General features: G+C 38.5%; 1 protein-coding gene and 1 non-coding gene across 2 annotated transcripts in view; both read right to left on the bottom strand.

Moving 5' to 3' along the window:
* GPR156 (G protein-coupled receptor 156) overlaps positions 1-22,596 on the bottom strand; it is a 107,790-nt gene that overhangs the window by 31,557 nt on the left and 53,637 nt on the right. Inside the window, exons 4-5 of the mRNA XM_003795090.3 lie at positions 3,788-3,917; positions 3,395-3,505 (exon numbers count right to left, since the gene is read on the bottom strand). Coding sequence (XP_003795138.1) covers positions 3,395-3,505; positions 3,788-3,917 — 241 coding nt within the window. The remainder of the gene's footprint in view (positions 1-3,394; positions 3,506-3,787; positions 3,918-22,596) is intronic.
* Positions 11,650-11,756, bottom strand: LOC111727007. The gene has a single exon (XR_002774660.1). It is a non-coding gene; the product is annotated as a U6 spliceosomal RNA (small nuclear RNA).

Here is a 22,596-nt window from a genome sequence, read left to right as displayed (position 1 = left end):
AAAAAAAAAAAAAGAAAAAAAAAAGAACATAAGTATACAAATTTCAAGTAAAAATTTTACAAAAATGAATACAAGAATACATGAATAGGATAAATACATCACGACCAAGTAGAGTTTATTCTAGGAATGCAAAGTTGGTTTGATATCCTAAAATCATTTAACATACTTTGCCATGTCAATAAACTAAAAGAGAAAAACCATATGATTATCTCAATAAACAGCATTTGACAAAACCCAACATTAATTCTTGATGAAAAACTCTAAGCAAAATAGAAAACTAACACTACTTCTATTCATGATTATACCATTATTTCTACCTAGCACCATTAGACAAGAAAATGGAAAGAAACTATCTTTATTCACAGATTATGTGATCATATGAAAATCTGATTAAATCTACAAAATAGCTACTATAACTAATATGTAGTTTAGCAAGGTTGCAGCATAGAAGACCAGCATACAAAAATCAATTACATTTCTATATATTAGCAACACACAATTGGAAAATGAAATTTAAAAAATAACATGTTCACTAGCATAAAATACAAAATACTTAGATATAAGTATAAATATAAATATAAATTTGATAAAAGATATGAAAGACTAATATTGAAAAGTACAAAAAAAATGCTGAGAGAAATTAAATAAAACCAATATAAATATGTTTATGGGTCAAAAGACAGAACATTGGTAAGAAGTTAATTTAGCACAATTTGATACACAGATTCAACACAATCCCAAAAGAGTTTTTGTAGAAATTAGAAAACTGATTTTAAAAATCACATGGAAACTCAAAGGACCTAAATTGCCAAACAACATTGAAAGAGAAGAAGAAAGCTAGAGAATACACATTGATTTCAAGATGTAATAAAAAGCTACAGTAGTCAAGCTAACATGATATTGGTGTCAAGATAGACAAACACATCAGTAAGACAGTAACCAGTATTGCTGGTTATAGAATTCTAGATTGGGGTTTCTTATTTTTCTTTCAGTACTTGGAAGATGTTCCTGCATTGTCTTCTCAGTTGGCCTTGTTTCTGATGAAAAGTCTGAGAAGTCTTTCTTATCAGTAAGATAGAGTGGAGAATTCAGAAAGAGATTCACACATCTATGGACGACTAATTTTCAACATAGATACAAAGGTAATTCAGTGAGCAAAGGACAGTATTTTCGACAAATAATACTGTAACAATCAAATGCCCATTTGTTAAAAAAATGCAATCAATGCATTCCACCATATTCTAAAATTAATTCAAAATTGATCATAGGCTTAAATGTGTAAACTAAAACTCTAAATTTTTAGAAGTTAACACAGGATTTCCTGTGGGGATATAAAGATTGGACAGGAGAGGGACCTGAGGAAACTTTGGGGGATAGTGTGTACGTTCTTCACACACCACATTTCATGGGTGTGTATGCATGCCAAAATTTACTAAATCATATACTTTAATATTAATTTCAAAAATATAATAATAACAAAGAATCATGATTCATAACAGAACAAATTGGTAAATTAGACTTCATCAAAATTAGAAATGTCTTCTTTCTGAAAGATACTTAAGCAAATGAAAAGAAAAGATAAACTGGAAAAAAATCTTTGAAAATCATATATCTGATAAAGGGCTCATGTCCAAAATGTTAAACAAAATCTCTGGACACTCAATAATAAAAAAATAAAAATCCAATTTTAAAAAGATGGGTGAAAGATTTGAGCGGTCACTTCATCAGAGAAAACATATGGATTAGCAAATAAGCATGAGAAAAGATGCTTAACATTGCATTAGGGAAGCACCAGTTAAAACCACAAGGGATACATACTACTTCACGTAATACTAGACTTGGTAAAGTGCAAAAGACTGACCAAATCAAATGCTGGCAAAGATGTGCAGGAAATGAATCCTCATACACTGGTAGTGGGAATGTAGGGTGGTACAACCACTTTGGAAAGCAGTTAGGCAGGTTCTTAAAAAGTTAAGTATATACTTACCATATGGTCCCACCATTGTACTCTTAGGTTTTTATCCAGGAGAAATGAGAGCACAAGTCTATACAAAGACTTGTACATGAATGTTCACAGAAACTTTATTTTTAATAGCCTCAAACTGGAAACAACCTAAACATCCATCAACAGGTTGAACAGACAAGCAAATGTACATGCACACCCTGGGGTACTACTCAGCACTAGCAAAAAAAGAACTACTGGTGCACACAGCAAGGAAGAAGAATTATAATATTCATAAAATAATTCAGTGAGTAAAATAAGTCAGACCAAAAAAAGAGTACACACTGTATTATTCCATTTACGTAAATTACATGAATTCTGGAAAATACAAACTAATGTATAGTGACAAAAAGCAAATCACTGATTTCCTGAGGACAGGAATGGGGATATAAAGATTGGACTGAAGAGGAAGATAACAGAGGGACCCGAGGGAGCTTTGGGGGATGGCGTGTATGTTCTTCACACACCGCGTTTCATGGGTGTGTAGGCATGCCAAAATTTATTAAATCATAGACTTTAAATATGTACAGTTCACCACGTCAATTATATCTCAAAAACAGTTATTTTTAAAAAATGAATCAGTGTTCTAGTCTAGAGGGATGGATAAATTTTTTTGTCCTTTTACACAATCATCTTCATATGTACAGTTACTCAGCTGAGCTTTGGGTAATTATTTCCCATGATTCAATAACATTTGGTAAAAAAAACCAATCCCATAATTCCAGAGAAACACCAACTGATTGATAGATTAGGTCTGGGCCCGCAGCCAAAGATGCTGATGGTCAGGCATGGAGGTTTGGTCAGTCTTATAAGGGAACCTGATAAAATGAGGGAATGTAGCTAAATTGATGCCTGATATCAGATACATGTAGGTGATCTGGTGGCCAAAGAAGTTCTAGGGCTGATTCTATAATATCTGCTAAATGAGTGTGCTCTTCCTTGCTCACTGCTCTAGGCATACCCTTCTCAGTACAGAGAACTTCCTTCTTCAGACAAAAGAATTGGGTTCCAGGGAGGGAAATAACTCTGCTTACTTGCTATAGCTTCTCTGTGATCACTTTCCCTCTCTCCACTTCCAGCTTACCACTGTGCCAAGCAAGTCTCTCTGGTCATCTTGTTCCCCCTCACCCCAGCACCAGGTATTGACCAGCTCACTTACCCATATACACAAGGCCCAGGTTCAAAGACCTGTCCTCCAACAGTGCTGACCCTCAGCCCTCCAGGCCTGTGGCTTTATGAGGCCACCCAACTCTAAGCATTCAAGTGACAAATAAGAACTTCAGATGTCCTAAAAGGAGCAGGACCCAGAAATCCACACAAACTTCTCTAGCTTTTAATCAATAGTGGAGAGGCCATCTGCAGCCAAGCATTGTGTACTTGCCATCTACTCACCACTCTCTTGTCCGGGACCCTCTGGGTAAACACCTTGTAGAGTCGCCAGCTCTTCCCCAGAATGGGGCCAAACACAAGGGAGGTCCCAATGCATAGCATGGACAGTCTTATCTACAGGTGAAGGGGACAGAAGCAAGAGTCACAAGAGAGGAAGCTTTGTTGGTTCCCCACACACTGTATTCTGCAAAGCCTCAGTCCCACAAGAAGGCATGGGGGAAGGTTGGCCTTTCTAAGGGTTCCAGGGATTGCTTCTAAAAGTCCCCTTACAAAAGATGAAGGTAACCCCTACCCACAGGAGCAGCTGGCTTAATTATAACTTCAATGAGACACTTTACAAAAAATCATCAAAACTTTAATACTACATTCAAAACTAAATTTGAAAACTTTACCTACCTGAATGAGAGTTTCCATTGAGCTCCCCATTACAACATCTTGAATCCCAAAGAGGTAAGCACTGCTGTAAGTCAGACAGCTGCCCATTAAGGTCACAATGTTCAGATTGGGACTGGACATCTTCACAATCCTAGAAGGGATCAGGCAGAAAGACATAGCCAGGGCCCTTTGTCCTGAGGCCCATGAACTATAAAGATCAAAGCTTCCCTACCAGCAATGTCTTCAAAGCAGCCTCTGAGTGAAGGGCCCTTAGGAAGAAATCACTTTGCAGCCCTGTGAAAACTCATGATTTATTTAAATTTATTTTCAAAAAGAATGAAATTCTGGCACTTCTTGTTTATATAACTTCAAATCTCCTAAAAGAAGGCTGACTACCTACAAATACGTGGTATCAGAGAAGAGATAAGACTCTATCCATGAACTCTATGGTTGCTATGGGATTGCTGTATGCAGCTGAGTGAATAAATAATCAGCAGGTGGATAGCTAGAGAGACGGTTTGGAGCTTCTAGAAATGAACTGTAAGAGAAAGTGCTTCTTGGAAAGGGGTTTGGGATTTTCTTCATATACTATTCACTTTATCCATTTAGGTACATATGTATGTATGTATGGATGGATGCATTTTTGAGACAGAATGTCACTCTGTTGCCCTGGGTAGGGTACCTTGGCATCAGGTTGCTCACAGCAACCTCAAATTCTTGGGCTCAAGTGATCCTCTTGTCTCAGCCTTCTGAGTAGCTAAGACTACAGGCACCCACCACAAGACCTGGCTAGTTTTTCTGTTTTTAGTAGAGATGGGGTCTCTCGCTCTTGCTCAAGCAGATCTGGAACTCCTGGCTTAGGTGATCCACCAACTCCCAGAGTGCTAGGATTACAGATGTGAGCCACCACACCTGGCCACTATTCACTTTATATGTAAATTGATTTTCCTCTTTCTACTTAACAAGAGAGAAAGAGGAAGCAGGAAATTGGGGAACGGTCTTTTTCAAGTAGTTTTAAATGAGGTTAGAGAGCAGTTGGAAGGGGAGAGGGAGACATGGATGACCATGGTCTCCAGACAAACCCTGGATAGCAACAGAGGTTCAGGAGCTGGGCTTACACTGGGCAGTGACTGATAATCATTAATTAAAAGTACTAAGTATCAAGAAGGAATGCAATTGGATTTAAGAACTTTAATCTAAACAATACTTGACAAAATGCACATTTCTACTAATAGTCATTTGATGAGTATATACATAGTTTCAGGGATATATATGTAATACTTTCATTTTCAAGTAATTACTAAGTAGGAAAGCATTCTTATCTACGTCTCTTAATTACCTGGCCATCCACCTTAAACGCTAGGGCTAAGCAAAACCATCCACTTAGTGTAGCCTATTTCAATGACAGGCCAAGTACCTAGGAGACATTAAACAAACAGTTTGATGGTGCTTGATTTGGAAATGTCAAAACCACCAGGGTCCAGCTTGGTTATTTCATGGCTCACAAGGCAGTATGTTCACACAAGAAGACCAAACCCCTGCTCTGGGACTCAGGCCACTAGTACTGTCACCACAGGCCCATGCGTCCAAGTTGAGCTTAACCTCATCTTGGAGAGAAGATTTTCTTTCTTTTCTAAAAGGAAAAACAACTTTGATCTACATCCTTTGTGAAATGGGATAAATAATAATTACAATATCTTACCTCAAAACTCCCCAAACAACTGTAAGGACTTAATGAGGGAATATGGCAAAGCATTTGGCACATAGCTTTGGATGTTGTGAATATTAGCTGCTGATGTTATTAATTCCACCATTTTCTTCTCCCAGGTTTTAGAAACCTAGAGACACCTTTTCCTTCTTCTGTTTCTTTACCTGATATACCAAATGAATTGCCAAGTTCTGTCACTTCTTATTTCACAGTTCCTCTAAGTTTTCCCTAACTGTCTACTCCTGCCAGGATGTTTATCCAAGATACAGTCATGTTATGAAAAATGGGACTGGAGTCTAGTGAAAACAGGTGGGAATACTGGCTCTGCTACTCACAGCAGGGTGATGTTGAGCCCATTTAATGTGGAAACAGGCTCGGGTTTTTTCATCTGTAAAATGAACATAATATCATTCTTTGTATCTACCCCACAGGTTATTGTGAGGATTAAACCAGGTGTGTGTCAAAACTGTGAATTCTAAGGTGGTGCAAAAATATTACTTTTTAGATTTTTGGTGTCACCTTCAGCCCTCTGTAACATGTATTTTTTCTTTTCTGTTCTAATAGATCCCATACAGTATTTTCTTAAAATACCACCTTTATCTCTTAGCAAAAGAGCTACATGTGTGAAGTACAATCTTCCACTGCTTTCCTTAAGTGTCCTGTATTGAAATGTAGGATCTGGCCCCATTCCACTATCCATTTACTCATTTAGGTCTCCTTGCCTTGAAACTGCAGACTTACAGAGAGTGATGGTCTTTAGTTTCTTTGTTTCTCCACGTATGAAAAGAAAATATGTGGTGAGTGAATATTAACTGCAGAAGTAAGAACGATGATAACCAGCAGCTTTATGAAGAGCTTTCTTTTTAAAGAAAAGTAATATATTGAAAAGAGCCCCACAGAGAACAAAGCATGGGTACGTTTTAAGCATATTTTGGAAACAACTGCAACTCTGATTTTACCTTACAAATGCAAACAATGTAACTTAATCATGTGTACCCTCACATGAAAATTTCTTTAAAAGTGAAAAATAAAAGATCAGTCCTGACACTGATTTAGAACAGAGGGCACTACGAACCTGAGGCAGGCCATTTGATGTAGTCAGAAGCTTGGGCAGTGGCAAAACCAGGGGTGAGCTCTTAGAAGGCCAGTAACAGGCTGTTCTTCTCCATGGCCACTCACGTATGCCTACACACAAGCCATGGATGGATATCTTAGGGGGACCTCCTTGCGAGGCAACTGCCTGACTTTCACAGCCATGTGTCTATTGTGTCTAGACCACTCATGAGTAGATTTCTCTCTTACTTCTTCAATCCATGGTATTTGACCACCACTGGGCCATCAGGTTTTCTCTGAGTGATTCAGTACTGCATGAACTCCTGACTTAGAATTCCTTCCTTCTTTGATTTATTTAGGTTGAGTTAAATTTGGTGATTTTGGACAAAATATACATCACGTAGTCCACATCTCAGATATTGATGCTAATTCATTGTTCCAACAGACATGCTATGGACCTATATATTTTGATATTTTTCCTGAATAATTTTACTGAAAACTTGCCTTGGGGAAAAAATGAATAGAAGATGATTTCCCTATTTTACTTGGCCATGTTAACACCTGTGAAGTCACTGAAAGGTGAATCATCTCCAATTCAACTGGTAAATGATATATGTCTGTGGAATGTCTTTGCCATTTTGGTAGTAATTCAACCACCAATGTCATTTATATTTTTCTATTGAACTAAAAGATGAAGCTTACATGGTTGACTATTTTAGTCACAAACGCACATAATTTCCACAAAGCAAGAAGATTTAAGCATTGTATACTTAATCATAAATAGCTAGCACCACCTAGATTACTTGTGTTCATTTATGAAACATTAAAAGCCTAGCTTGGGTTAATGAGCAGTCAGAAATAAGGCGAGATTTTTTTAAAAAGATCCTGTGGTTATTGCCTCCTCCTTATTTATTGACTAGAAATGTAAGGCAAGAGTGTGCTTGATTTTCTATTCTCAAGCCAAGTCTCAAACACATCTAGATAAATAGCCATCTTCATCTGCAGACGATGTATAATCCTAGCTTATCATTTCAATAGTCTTTAATGAATTCAGACACGTAAGTGACATCCACCAGCTCAATGGTGCGATGTCTGAACTTGGAGGTTTAGTAATATTTGGAGTTCTTTGAGTTTGGCAACATGGTCTGAAAATGGGGTAGAAAATTCAAACTTTCCCCAAACATCACATGACCGTGCTTTCCATGCTTTCTAAAATGCTGCAAGAATTGCTATAAATGATATCACTGAGTTTTAACATATCTAAAAACAAATATTAATCACTTTCCAAAAATATTTCTAATAAAACGATTAAGGTTTAAATTGTGGAAATTTATTTTTAATCCACCATTTTTGATCCGTGCTGCAAGGGGATTATAAATCTAGCTCAAAAAAACTCCAAAACAGCTTTATCATGTTATCTGATATGTTTACTAAATTTGATCTTTTGCTATCTTGCTTATTTCTAATTTAGATGAGGTCTGACAGTTAGGTTGGCAAAACTGCCATTGTGTGTTTATATTGGTGGCACTGTAGAAGGAGCTAGGTAAGGTTTTATAACCTTAGAATATCAGTATCTTATACCGGTGTTTGTGTATGTGTGGCAGTGTCCTGCTGAGTGGCATTCATTATTGTTGTTGCGTGTTTTTGTATGCCACTGCAAGAATGTCAGATGGAGCCTGAATTAGAGAAATGAACAAACATTAAATTTCTTGTTACATTTGGCAAGAGTGGAAGTGAAACATATCAGGGATAGGTTTGTCCGAGATTATGGGGATAACGCCATGAGGAAAACAGCAGTGTACAAATGGGTTAAACATTTTCCTGAGGAAAGAGAAAGCATCACTGATGAAGAGCAGTCAGGGAGGCTGGCAATGAGTAGCACTGACAAAAACATTGCAAAAATTCATTAAATTGTGTGTCAAAATCACTGGCTGGCTGTGAGAAGCATAGCAGACCAAGTAAATATCAATAGAGAAACAGGAAAATCTTAGCTAAAATCTTGGCATGAGAAAAGCATGTGCAAAAATGGTCCTGATGGAGCCCACTGATGAACAATAGGAAAGAGCTCACACGGCACTGTCTGCGATGGAGCTTTTAGTCAATAAACAAATAACTGTATTAGAACACCCCCCTCCACTCACCTGATTTGTCCCCCAGTGACTCATTCCTTTATGCAGTGATAAAGAAAATATTGAAAGGAAGACATTTTGATGACATACAGGTCATCAAGGGTAATACAGTCACTGCTCTGATGGCCACTACAGAGAAAGAGTTCCAAAATTGCTTTGAAGGGTGGACCAGTTCTGGTGTCAGTAACAGACTCCCAAGGGGAATACTTTGAAAATGACATTCAGTATTGAGGTCTGAGCACTTTCCTAGGATGAGTTTGTGAACTTAATTGTCAGATCTTGTAAGTCAATCTGAACCCAATTCAAATTCTGCACACCTCAAACTAATATGACTTCTAGCCCTTTGCATTTAAACTCTCTATCATAAGGGCTGGCCCTGCTGCTTCCTCTCCCGCCTGGGCCACCATCCTAATAGACTATCCTAGGAGATTTTGCTAACCTTTCAACCTCCAGAGTTCTAAATTCTTTTTTTTTGCCTATCACATTTTTTAAAAATTTTCTCTACACATATACATGTGTTTATTTGGTTTCCATTTTTTGCCTTCACAAAATTAAAAAGGCTTAATTTAATAATAATGTTTAAGATAAGGACTAGAAACAAAAACCTCATAAAGAATGAACGAAGATAAATACATTCAGAAAAGAAATCAGATGACTGCTGTAATGAAATATTGAGCAATAATAATGCAAAAAAAGTCACATTCACATTGTCAGATAAGAGTATGTCTATCATAGAATGCTTTGACTCTGAGGTTTAGTAAGGAGTTATCAGTTTACTTTTTATTTTCCAAAGACTCAAAAAATAGACAACTAATATCTATACATAAAAATAAAAGATAATTTCAAAAAACAGATCATGCCAAATCTTATAGACAATAGAAAAAGAAGAAATACTTCAAAATCATTCTACTTCATCTGGATACACCTGATATTAAAATTGGAAAAATATATTATTATAAAGGGAAATTACAAACATATTTCACTTATAATGAAATAATGAGGATGCAATATCCTAAACAACATATTAACAAGTTGACTTAAAAATTAATGTTCAAGTAATGTACTTTGGTTAAAATTAAATCCAATATATGTGAGAATTAGTCATTATATTCTTTTCTTTTCCTTTCCCTCATCCCCTCCCTCCTTCTCTCTCTGCCTGCTCTGCCCTTCACCCATGCCCCACCATGTCACTAACTGTCTTCATACCAAAGTTGAATACATAGGATTCATGCTTCTCCATTCCTGTGATGCTTCACTAAGAATAATGTGTTCTAAATAATGAGTTCTAAATTCTTTACTCATAATGACTTGACTTTATTCTACTTCAGACACCCATCTATAGGTTACACCCTCAGTATCAGGATCATTCAGAATGGTTCCACCTCAGGAATCCTGAACACAAACACCCAGTCTTTCACTATAATCTATCAAAAATTTAATCCCTAGTCCCTCAACTTTCTCCCACATTATTCTCTAGTTCAGATAATGGCAAGTCTATCTTTCCATTTGCTTGGACCAAAAACCTTGGAGTCATCCTGACCCTTGCTCACCACCCACATCCAATCTGTTCTGAGATCTTGTTCGCTTTATCCTTGAAATACATGCAGAATCCAGCCACTTTTCACCACCTCTGCTGCCACCACCTGATCAAAGTTTACTTTGCATTTCTCATTTGGATTATTGGAATAGACTCCTTGCTGGTCTCCCTGTTTCTACCCTCTAACTTCTCTACCCTCTAACAAAAGTCTATTTTCAACAGAGCAGCCAGAGTGATCCATTAAAGACAAATAAGGTCATGTGGCTTCTCTGCTCAAAACCCCACAATGGCTCTCTGTTTTCCAGAGGAAAAGCCAGTCTTTACCAGGGTCTACAAAGCTTACACATTTGGTCCCCATTTTTTCTCTACCTCATTTCCTACTTCTTCCCCATGCCCGCTCCACTCCAGCCATACGGCCTCTCTGTTGTTGCTTGAGAAGACCAGACACGCAGACACTGTGAGGCTTTGAAGTCTGCTCTCTGTGTCTGGAATATTTCAACCCACATGTATGAATGGCTCATTCTCTTTTCCCCTTGATTTCTTGTTCAAATATTACCTTTCCAACCAGGGCTATGATGACAACCCCATTTAAAATTAGACTACTCCTCCCAGAATTCTGAATCCTTCTTATCCTGCTCTGTTCTCTCCTTCCCCATCCCATCATAGTACTTACCTTTTAATATATTACGTAATCGACTTGCGTATTATCATTCTTGCTCATTGTTTTCTTCTCCCAATTAGCATTGCTCATGAGGTACTCTCTGCACTAGAACCCTGCCTGGATACTGGGGACACCCGACTAATACTTGAGTGGATGAGTGAGTCTTTTGGCCTCTAGCCCTCTCACACACTTACTCCTAACTCTTGTGCTCATTGACACCCTACAGATCTCTAGTTACTTGGTTTTTTGCTTTGGCCCTGTCTATCAGTCTCTTCCTTTCTCTACCCAATTTCAACCCCCTGATTGGTTTTCTGAATTGTTGAGCTCAACAACACTCAATTCCCTTTCCAAAAAAAGCCCTTCTGTAGCACCTGCCCAATAAAACTCAGATAAAAATTATAATCCATTGTCTGCTTTCACATCAGGCAGCTGAGTGTGTAGGAGAAAATTATACAACTTTGCAGATTGTTGCCACCAAAATCAAGGGTCTACAACATCAATCATTCAATAGTACTGTATAACCAATTTTTAAATTTGTTCTAACAGATATTTCTTTATATTCTCACTGTGAGCGATTAAGTCATTCAAAGAAATGAGAGCATGTATCTGGCTGGATGATGCCCTCGGTCTGGATCTGGTGTCATCTTTATGTCCCTGTACCACCCTGGGTCTATGTGCACCAACACAATTGTTAGGTTATATTACTGCCTTTTTGTGTTAGCCCCAACAGACAGTTTTTACTCCTCAAAAGCCAAGCTGTTTTTTTAAAAATATATAATGGTTTGACTTATAATTAAAAATATGGAACGCTTCACAAATTTGCGTGTCACCCTTGCGCAGGGGCCATGCTAATCTTCTCTGTATCGTTCCAATTTTAGTATATGTGCTGCCGAAGTGAGCATACCAACTTGTTTTTTACTCATCTAAAACCCAGCTCCGAGCATAGTCGTTGGAAAATGGTAAGTGTTCCACAAGTATTTGTTGAATGAATGAACTCATTAATGGAACTGGAAGCCTCTGTTTTTCTTCCTTTCTTTATTCTCTTCACTATTCTCATTTTTTTCCTGTCAAAGCTCTCTTCTGTCAGACAGAAGGATGAGGGCCCAGTGGCTCCCTACAGTACCAGGGACGCCTGAGAGTCAGAGGGAGAGTCATCAGTGGGTTCAATGCCTGTGTGTTCAGACAAGAGGGATACATTCTGGGTGATGGTAGTGGTTTCAGGAGGATCCCCCCGGTCTTCCCTGGAATGGCTAAGAATTTCCTGGCATTAATGAATATAAATGGGCCAGAGATAATTTGTGGGCTCTGAGTGCGGTAGACTTCCGTAGTCACTGTGTTTTGACCATTTAGCAAATCTCCATACTCCAAACCCTCACTAAAAAACTTGGTTGTCTGGGTTAGCCCTTCCCTTCCTTTGCTTCCCCTTTCAGCATGGTGCTCAAAAGGATCCTTGTGGGACATGTCTGAAGCTTTTTGCTCTCTCATTTTCTTTGTTTCTAGAAAAGTGCAGCATCTGGGTCAGTGTGTATTCACACATGCATATGCATATAGATGTTTGTCTCCAACGAGATCAGGCCATTCGAAAGATTCCTTCCCATTGGATGAATTCTTCCCGGGGAATTCCCCCAGGAAATTCTTTTTCCAATATGTCTCTTACATCATGTGTTGAGTGCCAGGCAGGCCCAGGGATATTGGTCCTTGTAGCTGGGCTGGGAAGCATGTCTTCTTTTTACATCCTTGAAGCCAGTAAATTATGTTTTATTATGAGCCAAAACATTCAGCATTACCATTTGTCCTGGGTGGGCCTGGCCTCTCTAAAGTCACCTGCTTTCTGGGAATGCTTGAGAGTGAGTTCCCTCTCCCCTGTTCTGCCATTTCAGCCCCACAGCTGCTGACGCTGGAGAGCACCTGGAAGAACAAAGGCCTTCTGCCCACAGAATGGCTGACCGGGTAGCAGTGCTGGGGTCTGGCTAAACTGAAGTTCCGGTCTAGCTCTTCCCTTTTCAAGTTATTCTAGAGGCAAATTTCTTTTCCACACCCCTGGTTTAATAAGCCAGTCACACTTTGCATTTCTGCCTCTTTTCCTTAACCAGGAACAACAGGCTGACCTGATTGCTAGAGATGCAGTAGAATTTACATTTCAATCAATCAACCAAACAAAATATTTAGTTAAAATTTTCTGCTCCCAAATTCTCCTTTAGCATATGAATTCAGTGTTTCCATGCTTTATTAGTTATCACGTCAATGATCTCCATGTAGCAAATAATTAATTCAACAATTCCTAAATCTCAACTTGTCAGGCTATTAAGAACTGGAGATAGGAAGGCAACTGAGATCCAATCTCTGCCCTCAGCTCATTAGGACACTACCTCCTTGGTTTCTAATTTTTTCACTGCAGATACAATTTTCTTATTCTTTCTTGTCTTCTTTTAAATAGAATAACATTTTAATTTAATATTGAGAGTTGTTTTCTCAACATGCAGAGGGCTACTCAACAAAATCTATATATGGGGTCAGACAATTAAGTTCACGAACTTATCCTAGAGAAAGTGTTATATATCCGTTGCTGAATATCACTATGGTCACCTCCAAAGTACTCCTCTTGTAAAGCTAGGCACTGACACATGCGCCTAGTCTCCCCTCCCAGGAAATTTTGGAACTCTTTTTCTGGAATGGTCATCAGAGCTGTCACTGTACATGTATATGAATGTATGTCTACTATGGATGCTAATATCTGAATATACATATAAATTGACATGTACAAATTTCAGAATTCATAGCTCTATTGGACTAACTAGGCTTAAGGATCAACTTAAAAATGTATCCTTACAACTGAAATATGGAAATTTATAGGTTGAAATATGGAAATTCAGACATAAGACCAAATGACCATAATCTCATTGTAACAACGGCACTTTAGGAAGTGAAGAAGCAAACTCATAAATTCAAGGTAAACTGATGAGGAGAAAGGAGGAAAAAACCCCAAAGGGTGACCCTTACTGGAAGGGTTGTGTGGCTTTACTTAAGAGTATTATGACCATATTCCACATTGATTTTTTTTAAAATCACTTTGCAGATATATTTTTGCTGTATCTCATGCAATTGTGGATCTGTTTTAATTGTGCTTTAAACAACAGGGTACAGGACCAGGGGCGGGTTGGGGGGACACCAGAAACACACACGAATCCTTTCTTTCCTAAAACCATAGACCCTATGGTTACAACATGTACTATAATTTATAAGGCAGTGATTTTAACTTCCTTTCTCCTTTTAGCTGGAGGAAGATGCCTCGAGCAATTCCTAGCAGGAGACTTGTAGCTATTCAAAAAGGGCAAAGCAGATGCCCTAATTTTAAGTAGGGCATAAAGCAGGGAACAGTCAGCCCATGGAAATATCCAGCCAGGAGGAGTCTGCTGCCGAACTAGAATGTTATTAGCTACCAGGAGATGTGTAAATCGATCTCTCTGAGGCAGGAAGGACTGCCTGCCATAAGTTTCCTTTCCCTCTTCTCATCCTCAGGTTGCCTCAGGTTGGTGGTGGGAGAACCTTGGGAACCTGAGAATTCTCAACAACTCCAGCTCCTAGAGCTGTTCCCCACAAGGCCAGAATTCAGAGTTCATGGTTCTGGGACCAATCATCATTGCTCCCATCAGCAACTTCTTTGAGGTCCTGAACCTAATAGAAACTTCTTAAATGTTTGCTAAACTGGATACATCGTTAGAATTAGAGGGTTCTCAGAAGTTCAGCACTTGGAAGAGATCAAAGGAACAGTGCTGTGAAGGCAGGGCCTGCCCACTCCCCACCACTGCGCCCCCACAGGTTCCCTAGGGCAGGGCTGGGTCCCAGCCTGCTAAGGAACACAGCCTGAAAACAATGACCTGAAATTATTCCTTCATTTTAAGTGAAGGAACTTTCATGTGGTTTTACAGCCAGGTAGGGACCATGTTGGGACAGCTAATCCAGATGTCCTGACTCCTGGTTTCCTCTGGCATTCTTTCACTTCCCCCTAACACTCCCCAGCTGCCTGGGACCCTGTTTCCAGCCTACTGATTAATGAACCTTGCCCAGGGCCAGGTTTCTAATACCCTGGAGTAGTGCTGGTAGGCCAAGGGTTTTCACCTGCTCTCAACTGAGGCCCTACAAAGGCCCCGTTTAGCTGGCAGAGTCACCAAGGGGAGACAGGGAGGCCGTCTTGAGTCCCCTGGGGTGCACAAAGCCCAAAGTGCCTTCTGCAGGACTTTGTCAGCCCCTTCAGATTCCCATGGCTGGCTTGGACTTTGGACCACACCTCCTGGATTTACCTAAGTGTCTGGAACTTCAGTCTGAATTCTTGCTACAGTCGGCTTCAGGTTCTTGATTTCTGTCATTGTCTAATGTCTCTAAGTCTTGGCCCCAACAATGGCTTAGAATTGTCTGCGTTAGGCTGTGGCAAGAGTTATAGAGTCTGTCCTGTAATTTCATGTAAAAAGAACTAAGAGACTGTGTGTGTGTGTGTGTGTGCACGCATGTGCATATGTGTTTACCCATCTTTAATGGACTAATATTGAGGTAAGATGGTGTAGTGGGAAGAGCTTTGAAATCAGACTGCCTGGGATTTACTCTCAATGTATATTGGGTGTTTCACCTAACCATGCAGAAGCAGTTTCTTCATCTGAAAATGGGGAAAACAGTATTTATCCTGCCACCTATGAAGGTTAGAGATAATGCATGTAAAGTGAAAAGCATGTAAGACACGTACTAGAAAGTAACAACTACTGATTTTAAGTTAAATTGTATTTACACATATAGGAACTAAGTGCTGATTTTATGAACTTGGAAAAGTACTGACAGATCCTGAAGAACTTTTGAATCATCAAAATTAAATTAGAGGCCAAGTGTGGTGGCTCATGCTTATAATCCAAGCACTTTAGGAGGGATGGGTGGGAGAATCACTTGAGGCCAGGAGTTCAAGACTAGCCTGAGCAACATAGGGAGATCCTGTCTGTACAAAAAATTTAGTAATTAGACATGTGTGGTAGTGCACATCTACAGTCTCAGCTACTCAGGAGGCTGAGGCACAAAGGTCACGTAAGTCCAGGAGTTTGAAGCTGCAGCAAGCTATAGTGATACCATTGCATTCTAGCCTGGGCAGCAGTGCAAGACCCTTGTTTCAAAAAAATTACATTATAGTCAGAATGATCTGAGTGCAATTTTTTTTTTTACTTCTTAGAATATTGGTAATGATAAAATAATATCAAAAAGAGTAGCCAACATTGATTATATATTTAATACATACTAAGCAGTTACTAAGTGCTCTGCATACACTATCTGCTGTAATTGTCACAGCCTTCTGAGATAGATAGTATCATTATTCCTGTGTTTAAATAGGGAAACAGGATTTAGAAAAGTTCAATAGAGTGATCAACTACATGACTAGTAAGTGATGAAGTTGGGATTGGAGGTGGAGTTTGTTTGTTTGTTTTTTTATTAAATCATAGCTGTGTACATTAATACAATCATGGGGTACAGCGTGCTGGTTTTATATACAATTTGAAATATTTTCATCAAACTGGTTAACATAGCCTTCATGTCCTTTTCTTAGTTACTGTGTTAAGACATTGATATTCTACATTTAGAAAGATTCACATGTACCCTTATAAGATGAACCATAGGTGTGATCCCACCTGGAGGTGGAGTTTGATTTGAGAGCCTAAGTTCGTATACCATTTAATTTAATCTTTCACCATTCACATACTTAACCTTTTATGAACACTGTTAGAAGAACTTTTATCCTCTTCTCTCCATTCTCCCACCTAGTCCTATTGAGGAAAGATTTTCCAGCTCCTTCTCCAGGTGGGAGACTGCTAGGAAGGAAGGCTTCACCGCCCTCTCCAGCCCAACACACACTCTTCCCTGAGCAGGGAGTGATCAGTCGGACAGGAGAGAGGCTGCTTCTACTGCTTCTCTTTCCTCCTTTCCCACCTCCACCAGCAGTGAGCTTTCCGCTTTCTGGGCTTAGCATTATGGCAAGCAGAACTTTCTAATCTAGCTTTCACCAAAGATCTCTGTGCTTTCTTTTTCTCAATTTTTTTTTATTTTTGAAATTATTTAAGACTCACAAGAAGTTGCAAAAACAGTTCACAGAGTTCCCGTGTACCCTTTATGCAGCTTTCCCCAATAACAGCTTATATACCCAGAGTACATGATCAAAACCAGGCATTGACATTGTTGCAATGCTATTATCTAAACTATGAGCCCTATTTGAATTTCACCAGTTTTTATGTGCACTCTTTCTGTGTGTGAGTATGTGTGTAATTCTGTGACATTTATCACACGTAACTACAGCCATGATCAGGATACTGGACTCTTCTCTCTCACACACATACATGTGCACACACACACAATTCCCTCACACTATCCTTTATACTCAAACCTTTCTCCTACCTAACTCCTGGCAATGACTGATTTATTCTCCATCATGATAAATTTTCTTTCCAGGATGTTGTATAAATGTAACCATACAATATAAGCTTTGGCTTATACAATATCTCATTGGCGTTTTGTACTCAGTATAATTCCCTTGAGATACATCCATATTGTTGCAGTATCAATACTTAGTTCCATTTTTTTTTTTTTTCTGTTTTGGCCGGGGCTGGGTTTGAACCTGCCACCTCCAGCATATGGGGCTGGCACCCTACTCCCTTGAGCCACAGGCGCCACCCACTTAGTTCCATTTTTATTGCTGGGTAGTATGCTATTGTATGGATGTCCCACAGTTTATCTATTCACCTGTTGAAGGACATTTAGATTATTTCCAGGTTTTTTTCTCCCAGTTTTAATAAGGTATAATTGACAAATATTTTATATTTATGGTATACAACATGATGTTTTGATATATGTATATGTTGTGAAGTGATTAAATCAAGCTAATTAACATATCCATCACCTCACATACTTTTTTTTTTGTGGTAAGAACATTTAAGATACAATCTTTTGCATTCTTCAAGTATACAATACACAACTATTAACCATAGTCACCATGCTGCACAATAAAATAGCTCTCCAGAACTTGTTCATTCTAACTGAAACTTTGTACCCTCTGACCTGACCAACAGGGCCCTATTTCCATCTTCCACTCTGACCCCAGTCACTCACTGGCAACTATTAAATACCATTCTACTCTCAATCTGTATGAGTTCAATTTCTTTAGATTTCACACATGAGATCATGTAGTGTTTGGCATGTTTTAGTTAGTGCAACGTCCTTCAGCTTCACCTATGTTGTTGCAAAAGACCTTCCCTTTTTTTTTTTTTTTTTGAGACAGAGTCTCACTATGTCACCCTGGGTAGAGTGCCATGGCATCACAGCTCACAGCAACCTCAAGGTCTTGGGCTTAAGCGATTCTCTTACCTCAGTCTCCCAAGTAGCTGGGACTACAGGTGCTTGCCGCACACCCGGCTATTTTTTGGTTGCAGTTGTCGTTGTTGGGTAGGCCTGGGCTGGATTCGAACTTGCCAGCTCTGGTGTATGTGGCTGGTGCCCTAGCTGCTGAGCTACAAGTGCCGAGCCAGGATTTCCTTCCTTTTAAGACTGAATAGTACTCCATTGTAAACATACTCGACATTTTCTTTCATCCATTGTTTTGTGGATGGACTCTTGGTTTCATATCTTGGCTATCGGGAATAATGCTGCAATGAATATGGGAGTGCAAATATCTCTTCCACATACTGATCTCATTTCCTTTGGATATATAATTGGAAGTGGAATTGCTGGATCATGTGGTAGTTCTATTTTTAATTTTTTGAGGAACATCCCTAATATTTTCCATAATGTAATAATTTATATTCCCCAAGGGTATACAAAGCTTCCCTTTTCTCTCCACTCTCTCCAATACTCATCTTTCATCTTTTTGATAATAACTATTTGAACAGGTGTGAGGTACTATCTCATTGTGGTTTTAATTTGCATTTTCTTGATTATTAGTGATGAGCACTTTCATATACCTGCTGGCCATTTAGATGTCTTCTTTTGAGAAATGTCTATTTAGGTCCTTGGCCCATTTTTTACTCAGGTTGCTTTCCTGCTATTGGTTTGAGTCTCTTACATCTGTTGCATATTTACCTCTTGTTAGATGTATGGTTTGCAAATATTTTCTTCATTCTGTAGATTGTCTCTTTATTTTGTATAGTGTGATGAGACAACCTACACACTTTGCTGTACAAAAGCTTTTTAGTTTGATATAATCCCATTTGTCTATTTTTGATTTGGTTTCCTGTGCTTTTGGGGTCTTATCTAAAATAAAATCACTACCAGACCAATGTCAGCAGCTTTTCCTCTTCATTTTCTTCTAGTAGTTTTACAGTATCAGGTCTTACATTTAAATCTGTGATCCATTTTGAGCTGACTTTTGTATATGGTATGAGATGAGAGTCCAACTTCATTCTTTTGCATGTTGATATATAGTTGTCACAACACTATTTATTAAATAGATTGTCCTTTCCATTTTATGTGTCCTTGGCACCTTTGTCAAAAAGCAATTGTCTGTAAATGCATGGATTTATGTTTAGGCTCTCTGTTCTGTCCCATTAGATTATGTGTCTGTTTTTATTCCACTATCATGCTGTTTTGATTACTATAGCTTTGTGTAGATATTAACATCAGGTAGTGTGATGTCTCCAGCTTTATTCTTTTCGCTCAAGATTGCTTTGGCTATTTGGGACCTTTTTTGTTTTTCATAAGAATTTTAGGATTTTTTTCTGTTTCTGTGAAAAATAACACGGAATTTTGGTAGGGATTGCATTGGGACTTTTTAATAATTATTATTTCAATCTATGAACATGGGATATCTTTCTACATTTGTAGTACTCTAACTGGACAGAATCCTGGAGGGGCAGGGCAGGGAGTATGTTTTAGTATGCTGAACCCTTATTAAGCACTTCCTATGTGTCAGACATTGTGGCAGGTGCTAGGATGCAAAATTATTGTATTTGATTTTGAGGACTCAAAATTTAGTGAAATAGATGGATAGTTATGAAATAATGCAGTAAATAATATAGTACAAAGTACTATGGGCATTTATAAAGAAATTGTGCCATAGATCCATGGCCCTTAAATTTTAGAAAGCATCATAATCACCTGGAGAGTGTATTAAAATATAGATTACTGGCTCTCAACTCACAAAATTTTTGAATAAGTAGAGCATAAGGTTGGGCCCCAAGAAATTATATTTCTAACAAGTTCTCGGTGATACTGTTTCTGCTGGCCCAGAGCCCACATTTTGAAAGAAGAGTTTATCTCAAAGGACAAATAGGAGTGACAGGTGAGAAATAAGACGGGCCATGAAATAAGACAGAGTGTGAACAAAGGTGTGCTGATAAAGGTGCACGGTATGCTTGACAAATGGCCATTCTCTTGTATGACCAGAGCACAGCTTAATGTAAAAGAGAAGAGTGGAAATTGGCAAGACTACAAAAGACCTTAGATGCTTACCTGGGGACTATGTAGGCAACAGAAGTCTATCTCAAAACTAGGTTGGGTTTTGGGGAAAAAACATGCTGGCAAGAGGATAGAAAAGTGGGCAAGACTAGTTAGGGACTACTGCAATAGACCAGATGAAAAGCAAATTAGGACTGTACTTGGGCAATGGAGTTGAAACATAGGAGACAGTATGTACCTACCCCCCCCCCAAAAAAAGAAAGAAAAATGTGAGACAGATTTGAGAGACATTTCAGAGATTAAATACCTAGGACCTGGTGTCTACCTGAATGTGTAGGGAGACAAAGAAATCCAGAATGGAAAATGAGTGGATGGTAGTTCTATTAACAAAGATAGGAATTACATGGAGGGAGAGCCATATGGTGGTAAGATATGAGACTGGATTTAGACACTGAGTCTGAATGAAATACAGAAAATCCATATAGCTACATCAACTGTGAAGCTAGAAAATGGGATTAAAGAGATGCAGGGCTGGGGATATGTAACAGGAGAGGTTAAAACAAGGTGAAAGGTGTGTAAAGAAGTGAATCAAGATTGGAACCTAGGGTGATATCAAACTTAAATGATGGATAATTCTGGAGCCATTAAAAACAGCTGGTAAGAAGCAGAGAGGTAAAAGTAGGACATTCATATATGGTAGAAGCTAAGAAAAGAGAAGGTTTCAGAAAGGAAAACAAAGGAGATGGTTAACAGTGTTATATGTCTTAAAGGCTAAAAAAAAAAAAATAATGAAGTCTAGAAAGAGATCTGTTGATTTAATGACCTTGGCAAGGAGTCAGATGTAATGACCTTTCAATAGAGTCAGAAGAATGAGCTGAATAATGAACTGGAGATGAGAAAGTGGAGGTGGCTAGTGAAGACCACGCTTTAGAAGCTTGGTAGGAACAGGAAGGGAGGGCTGGGGCAGGGACTTCAGGGAGAGGCATGACTAAGAGAAAAATTTCTTCCAGAGGCCTTCAAAAGTCTCAAAAGGAACACCAACAGTTTCCGTTATTAATCAATATTTATTCTGTCTACCTAACTTAAAATATACAGAACACAGAAAACTATTTATTCAACTCCTACTGATCCATTCATAGCAGGCAGTTTGAGAGGGGTAATCACTTTGGTATCTTTCTCAATAAATCCAGAGGCATATAATTAGTTTAGTCTATTGTATGCTGGTACCTGAGCACACCCCGTGCCCCCTTATTCTCAGCAAAAGATCCCACTGTGATTCCTAGCTTTTTCCTTTCAATAGACTTTAAATAATCCCTTTGTGTGTTCTGGATTCTTTTCAAAAGTGTTTCTCAAAGTCTTTTTTCTTATTTTGTACCTAACCTAACATATGCTGTGAGCTCCCTGCTCTCCTCTGGGAGCTTTTTACATTTTTTGAGAGCTGTCATTTTCCCTCCACAATAGCCACTGTGACTGTCATATTTTTATGTGCCTGGAATTTTTTTTAAAACTCTCAGTTACTCTTTCTCTGCTTCCAATAAAGTCTCCTAAAATAGTCTCCACTCTCTCTGTGACTTTTCTCCTAGCTAATACTCATATTTTTTTTCAGTTTCCTCAATGAACATTGAATAATTGAGATAAATTTGGGGGGCTTAGAGATTTAATTGTGTCATGATCACTCACATTTATTGGCTCACCCACGGTTATCTCATAAAACCAACTCCTAACCACTCAGAAAGAACCACAGTCAGGACATTTTCTCTAGCTATAGGTGGTCTGAAACTGCCTATTACAGGAAATTTCATCCTATCAGAAATCCTTACTAAAAAGCTCACCTCTACCTCTTGACCTGATTAGGTACTTCACAATTTACTTTTGGGTCAAGTCTCCCATTTTTAATACCTGGAATAATTTCTAAATTTCCAAATCTTTAACATTTCTGTATTATTATTATCAGCTTAGTCTTCTAGTCTTTAGCAAAGGTTCTCAAACATTATAATTACAAAAAAATCTTTGTTTTGAAAAAAAAAACTGTTGCCTTGGTCCTATCCCAGATATTATGATTTAACTGGTTAGGGGTAAAGTTTGGGCATCAGGATTTTAAAAAGCTCTCTAGGAGATTTTAATGGGAATCAAGTTTGAGAATTACTGATTTAAGTATATGCCTAAGACAATGTGGTTTTACAATCTGTCATCTGGGTGCAATGGCTCATGCATATAATCTAAGCATTTTAGGAGGCAGAGGAAGGAGGATTTCTTGGAGCTAGGAATTCAAGACCAGCTCAGGCAACAAAACAAGACTCTGCCTCTCCAGAATTTTTTTTTTTTTTT

The sequence above is a fragment of the Otolemur garnettii genome, unplaced genomic scaffold (genome assembly GCF_000181295.1).
Source record: "Otolemur garnettii isolate 467f Iridium unplaced genomic scaffold, OtoGar3 scaffold00089, whole genome shotgun sequence".
In the NCBI taxonomy this organism is placed as follows: Eukaryota; Metazoa; Chordata; class Mammalia; order Primates; family Galagidae; genus Otolemur; species Otolemur garnettii.
Note: the sequence above shows the minus strand (reverse complement) of the source record. Positions and strands in the feature narration are given on the sequence as shown.